Source organism: Chaetura pelagica, unplaced genomic scaffold (genome assembly GCF_000747805.2).
Source record: "Chaetura pelagica isolate M959 unplaced genomic scaffold, ChaPel_1.0 scaffold24, whole genome shotgun sequence".
NCBI classification, from domain to species: Eukaryota; Metazoa; Chordata; class Aves; order Apodiformes; family Apodidae; genus Chaetura; species Chaetura pelagica.
Window position 1 is genome coordinate 931,559 of NW_009953077.1, and position 7,050 is coordinate 938,608.

Sequence of the window (7,050 nt, forward strand, 5' to 3'; positions counted from 1 at the left end):
AGGAGCAGAGGAGGAGGCGCGAGTTCATGATGCAGAGCAGGTTAGATTGCTTAAAGGAACAGCAAGGTGCAGAAGAAAAGAAAGAGATGAATATCATCGAACTGAGCCACAAAAAAATGATGAAGAAGAGAAATAAAAAAATATTTGACAATTGGATGACAATCCAAGAACTGCTAACCCATGGAACAAAGTCACCAGATGGCACACGGGTGTACAATTCCTTCCTGTCAGTGACTACTGTATAAACACCCTTGCTAAATTATGTACATAAAACACTACCATTGGGGTAGAAATCAATGCCTCGTTCAATGTGGCAAGAGTTTTGTATATAAGATACAGTCATCGAGTTTATAGTTCAAATACTGAACTCTACAACTGTGGGTGCCAGGATCTCCATTATAAAGTGGAGAGGAAGCTCACCCATCTCCTTCAAAGGCAATATTAGCAGTGCTTTTTGGAATACTGATTGTACTTTTTTACTTGTTACCTTTTACATGAAGTGTTTAAATATCAGAAATGTATTAACCATACTTACACAGGTAATTTGCTTAAACTATATTCATATTAAAAAGGTACCCAATGCTTTTCTTTACCTAAAAAGATGCAAAAAACCCACAAGAGCAACTGCACATACGTATTTTTTGTGAAACCATATTTTGTGATATTATTTTGCTGTTGTTCACTTCGACACAGAGTGCTGTTTATCAATATTTAGCTCAACTCTGAATTCAGAATTAAAGTCATTCTCTTGTAATATTTAACATTTATCAAACAGCAGTTTTTAGAGTTATGATCAACATTTAAACATTTTTCTTTTTAAGGTTTCTGAAGAAAGTATATAGGTTTCATCTGAAAAGCCTGAGGCAAAGTACGTGATACTTCAGCTTTAAAAGGTTTAAAAGCATGTTTGCAAATGTTGCAACCTATTGAAGAACTGTGCATGTACAGCTGATTTGTTTATAAGACAGTTTGCAGAATTTGAAAAGCCCATAATAGTAACTGTTTGCTTTATAGATTTGAATGTATTGAATTATAAAAGCAGTTTCATGAAATCATCATTGGCTCCAAATGTTAAAAAGTAAAATGAAGTAAAATAAATTATTGTTTTCTATTTCAAACTATTTTAAAATCTTTTTACTTCCTTCTGGATTCACCACTCTTTCCTCAAGGGAAGCTCCTGTGCTGCAGGAATTCCTGGCCAGCCCACTGGAGTCAAACCTAATGGGGAAATCTGCATCCTGACTTTGAGGGATATTTAGTTTGAGGTTTTCTTGAGGGAAGAGGCAAGATTGAAGTAGAAATATGTAGACTTAGTCTACAACTGAGTCTACACTTCTACCATCTTTAACTTAGAAAGCATCTAAGATGACCTGCAAGTGAGAAAGAAATAGGACTCCTCCTGTTCTGCTTTGGTTTGTGGTTTCTTAGTGCCATATACAAAATTCTATGTGGGGTGGCATTAAAACCAGACAATATTGAGATTAAAATATATAGATTAAAGCAAATAATAAATACATAAATGAAAATACATGGTGAAAAAACAGACTAAATGTCAAAAAGGTATCTCCTTTTCTTGTTGTCTATTTCTAATTAAGTATTCAGGTATAAATTGGAATGGTCTGCTGGGTGAAGTACAGTCATTATAAATTACTCCCAGATTCTCAATACTTTCTTCCTTTTCACCTTACCCTCACAAAAAAAAAAAAAAAAACAACAACAAACTTGCTCCCCAACCCTTCTAAGTTTTTGTTCTGTACTCTTCCATCATAACTATATGGAGAAAAAAATATTATAAAAGTGAAAAGTTGGAAGGGAAGAGATTAACAGCTTCTCAGTGCCTATTTTGTCTATTAAAGAAGCAAACACTGTTCGTTTAGGCTTTTTTCCAATCCCTTTGTGGATTAACACTGAATTATCACTGAATGTATGTCTACCATATTGCACCGTGAACTCTTTTACATACTCAAAAATTCATCTTCTCCCCCTGTAAATTATTGCTGCCCCTTGAAGTCTGGCACTCAATAAGCCTCTCTAAATTTATCTTCAAACAATATTTTCCTTTGGGAAAAAAATACTAGTCCTACTGCAGTCTATGAAAGATCTTATAATTTACTGAGGATTTCACCTGACATCCCACCAGCCATTGTCATCACAAGTGGAACAACAGGAAAAAATATATTATTTTCACAACACACTGCCTTCAACCTGAGACATCTCCGTCTCAAATCTCCTTTACTCTGAACTCATGTTGTTAATCCCAATTTCAGGTGTGAGAGTCATAGCAAAATATTGCCCCTCCTAAAATTCAGAGCAGAACTGTGATTAGAGTGGGATGTCAATCCTTAAACCAGGCATGTAAGACAGCTAAGCCATCTTTAGTCTACCTGGAAATACAAGAGTAAGATTTTAAACGCTTCTAATGAGACAGAATTGTCATCAAGGTTTTCCTCATAAAAATAGGCTCCTTTGGAATGACTTCACATGTGATAACTTCACTTCAGGCATAAATTATAGAAATGCTGAGCATTGTATGCATGTGTGTAACAGCAGAAACGTATTGGGGAGTTCAAGTGTGATGTGTAGAAATTACATCAAAGCATCATCAGTATAAAATTTACATTATTTAAAATGTTGAAATAAAATTATTGGCCAAGAATTATTCTTACACCTTTGAGTTTTTCCTCACTAAACATTTGTCATTTTGGTCAGTTAAAAGTCATGTCTCTCCTTGAGAGTTATGATTTATTAAATCTGGGCAGAAGTTCTGCAAACTGCAGATTTTCCTTTTCCTTTCTCAGTTATCACACGCTTTTTCCTTGCCTTATTGAACCACCTAATGTTGAAAAGGGAGATTTTGGTCAGTTTATTGCTTGCAAGGAGACACTGAAAATTACCATAGCATTACTCCAAACCTGACCTCATTACAGTTAAATGACTCAGACTAGAAGGCAGCCTTTGGTGCCTAAGAGGAAATATTTTATCCAACAGCCATTCTAAAAATTGCCTTATAGTCCATGTCCCAGTGCTTAAAAGGTAACTAAAATTGTTCTAGTTGCCTACAGGACATCTCATGCAAGAAATCTCCACAAAAGAGAGAGGACTGTCTGTCTTCCTGCAGGCTTTCCCTGAAACCCAACACACCCCACCAGCTGTTGCAAAGCCCTACAGAGCTGCAGAGCCATCCACACAGCCTGGGAGCAGGGCCCTGTCCCACAGCAAGATGTTGACCAAGCTTCAAACCCACCGAGTCAGTTCCTTGCAGGGATCAGCACTAGGAGGTATGCTCCTTCCACTGGGTAGGCTGATTCCAAGGGTTTTTTGAAGTTCATATAAACCTGGAAGTAACTAAAGGGAGCATTGCTCACTTGAAAGTACAGATCTTCATTTCCATCCTCTTCCCTTTCCCTTCCTCCTTAGCCACTTCACTGAGCATAACCACAAGCTTGGGTGAAAACTGATCCCAGAATAATGCATACAGGGGGAGAGATCCTAAATACACCAATGGGGAACAAACAATTGCCAGACAGTCCAAGTGGTTTTCCAGGGCCTCTTACAGAGCTGGTGCATAGCTCCCCAGAGGCCCTCCTGGAGCTGATACCCATTCCCACTGCCCCACATCCCACCTTTTCTTCTGCCAGGGTAGCAATATGACAGAGTTCCAGACCAACACATCAGTCTCCATTCTGCGGCCGCATACACCCCCACAATGAACCAGAGATGTAAAGAGGATGCCAAGGATAAAGCTTGGTGCAGAATTTGGCCTGATTCTTTGCAAGGAAAAGTAGTTCTGTGTCAAACTGGGGTCAGTTTCCTTAAATTGCAGAACAACTCCCAGATGCCAGATCTATAAAAATGTAAAGTACTAATTTGCAAATAGGGTTTAAATCAGCGTGGAATCACCCAGTTTAGATGTGCACTGAAATGGGAAAGCCCTGAACCAAACCTAACAGTGTTTTTTTGTAAATTAAAAGAAGAGAACTTGCACATTAGGGATGGCAAATAAAATGAGGTAAGACTACATATTGCCTAGGGACTACTGGTTGGAGAACTAATTAGGATTATAAACCGAAAGTATGTAAATTAACCAAATATAATTATCTGCTAGTGGCCTTTGGAAATAGGTTACAGGATACTTGTTAGCAAAATTGCTCAAATGCCTGGAAGCCATACAAAGCAAGCTATAAGCAATTTAAACTCCTCTTTTTGTTTTATTTTCAATTGTTTTTCAAGCAGTCATTGTATAAAGGATTTATTGGAACATAAACTAATTAGAGAGAAAACCCAAAAACAAAAGGAAGTCAGAAATTGTCACAGCAGATGCTGTACCTCCATCACAAGGCCCTTGCTTTTATTGAATGTAAAATTCTTTAATGTTACAAAATAATAGATTCTCCTCAGGTTTTCATCTCAGCAGCTTTATTTCTGTGGGTCTCCAGCCAGCATTAATCTGGAGGAGTGCTGGTTTTCTTGCATGAGTACAGCTTCTCAGCTTTATGAAGAGGTGCTCACTGTTCAAATGCAAACATACAGACTTAATGCCTCTTTTCTCTTGTGTCTGTCATGACACAAAGTGGTACTAGATTCAGAGGCTTCTGTGGGGAAAGCTTCTCACTCCCAGTTCAAGTCATCAGAAACAGAAGACTGGCCAATGGAAAGACCAATAATGATTTGTAGTCAAGATGGTGCTATGTATTATATACCCAGAAAATAAGGGGGGCTTATACATAGAGGTTAGCTTGGGTAATTTCATGCTCAAGCATAAGGCTTTAGTACAAGGACCCACTTTTGTTCTGAAAGACATTAAGCAATCTCAGAAAATGTGAAAATGGACTATTAACTTACATAGTTATCTTAAATTGTACTAGTGAAGGATACGAAGAAAAGGGCCATCACAGCTTTGCATACCAGAGAAGAAATTTCTTCTCTGCTGCTCATGCATCTCCCACATACCCTCTAATGGTCAGTGCTTAAAAATACCATCCAGCAGCCCTGCCAACACACAGCCACCCCAAGCTGTACCTTCCAGGAAATCCATGTCAGAGCTCATGTTGCAAAATAATTATACAACTATTTCTGTTGCAGGACTGATGATAAGCCCCTCTAATGGCCAGGTTCACATGTTAGTATGATCTGCTCAGAAGGGTTCTTGTGTCAACCCTTCCTCTTAACTGGGTCCTACAACTTCTTTGCAGGAATCCTAAAATGCCCAAAACACTGGAATCATCCTGCTTTCTGTAGCACAAAAGACGTAATTGCCTACTAGGAAAACTAGGTAGAAAACACAAACCCAAAATTAATGGAAAGCTATTTGTCTACTTGATTCAATCTGCCAGTTTTGAATATTTGGAATTAGAGCTTCATCTGAGTTCTGCTACCTTTCTATGGTATCAACAACATGGACCTAAGACATGACAACAATGCTCTTTACTGCTTAAATCCAAATTGGGAATGAAGTTCTACCAATTCCCTGTGAAAAACCATCATCTGCTGAGACACAAAATGCTTCTTAGAGGAGATTTAACCAAATCAATTATGAGCAAAAATAATGACCTGGTAACAATGCTCCAATTCAGTTTTAAGTTACAAAAACATAATGCATATATTCTCCAATATCTTCTTCAACCACTTCTATGTACACATGAGAAATCAAGTTAAAGCAAGCCCAAACAACCCATACTGATTTCTCCCAGCAGATGATGTTGGCCTTAGGTCATGTGCTTCTCACACCCTGCTCCCATCTCTCCTCTTTCTGGGAAAAATGAATCAGCTAAGTCAGGAAGGGACCAGAAAGAATAACCCCCCCAGTCTTTCACTTGGGCCTGGGCACAGCTATGTCTAGGCATCAATTACATGTGCAGGAAGTTACACATGTAATTCACTGAAAAAAATCCCAAGTCTGGCTCTGCTTATACATTTTCATTTTGTGTTAGTTCTTAAGGACTAAGAAAGGACCTAGTCCATCTCACATAGGATATGATAAGCACATAATATCCCATGTTAAATTGTAAATCTGCCCTGCTAGGGGTAGAAAAATCCCCTAAGGATGGGAAATGTCTTTGTTTCCATGGCATAAAAAGATTAAATGGCTTGCTCTGAAACCCAGGTAGGAGATTCTATTATAAAATAACAACTCTACAGAATGACCCTTGCCCAGAAACGAGAGCTCAGAATCAAAATGCTGACAAATCCTAAGCTGCAGAAGGGCAAAAGGGCATGATAGCTTGGGTAGCCGGGTCATGGACCACTCAGTCTGCCCAGGAGAGAACACTTGGTCTGTCCTTTCAGATAAGTTTGCCAGGGAGGAACTTTAAAGGTAATTTCTTTGACAATCCATCCTTTTTATGTTAAGCAAATGCAGTACCATGCAACAGGGAGCCCCATTAATTGAGAATAAAAACTTCTCTGTAAAAGTGAACTTCTGGTGACCTCTCAAGAAAATACTTTATCATATTGGAGCGTGGGCCTCCCAGGTGTCACGGCAAGGCTCGGACCAGGCGGGATTCCATTGTCCCTGGTAGGAGAGCTAGCTTTGATTTTCAATAATCCAACCTTCAGCTTAGCTGGGCTTTGTTAGCTTAGAATGCCATAAACAAAGGCTCCCCAAAAGGCAAATCCAGCTATAACTGTTTAATAAATGTAAATCAAAAGGCTGCAAAATGAAGGCACACAAGGTTTGTCAAATTTCTGCTTAGGTCTAGTTAAATGTAAGCACCCAACATTTAGTGGTCCTTAGGACTTGAGGTGGCAACCAAAGAGAAAGCAGTAAGGTCACATGCAAATAATTTCCATCAGAAACACGACTCAGTTACACCATAAGGTCCAGCAAGTGCAGATGCCAAATGTGACAACACAGCCAATTTTACAAAGTTATTCCAGAAAAAGCTTCTCTGCTCTACTGAATTTTAACTCTCATTCCAAGAAACTCCACAGGCTTCTCTCCAGAAACTGAACTCAAGGCAGAGGCAAGCCTCTACATGATTGTTTTGGTAATCAACTGATAAGCCTTTTCCAGTATTTCCATTCCAAAAATCCCCAAAAACCATCTCTAGT

At 38.7% G+C, this 7,050-nt stretch overlaps 1 protein-coding gene across 1 annotated transcript in view; it reads left to right on the forward strand.

Annotated features, from left to right (window-relative positions):
- PDZRN3 (PDZ domain containing ring finger 3) overlaps nt 1-263 on the forward strand; it is a 29,274-nt gene extending 29,011 nt beyond the window's left edge. The window contains 1 exon segment of the mRNA XM_009996935.1: nt 3-263. Within this exon segment, the coding sequence (XP_009995237.1) occupies nt 3-245 (243 nt within the window). The 3' untranslated portion in view covers nt 246-263.
- Nucleotides 264-7,050: the final 6,787 nt, after the last annotated feature.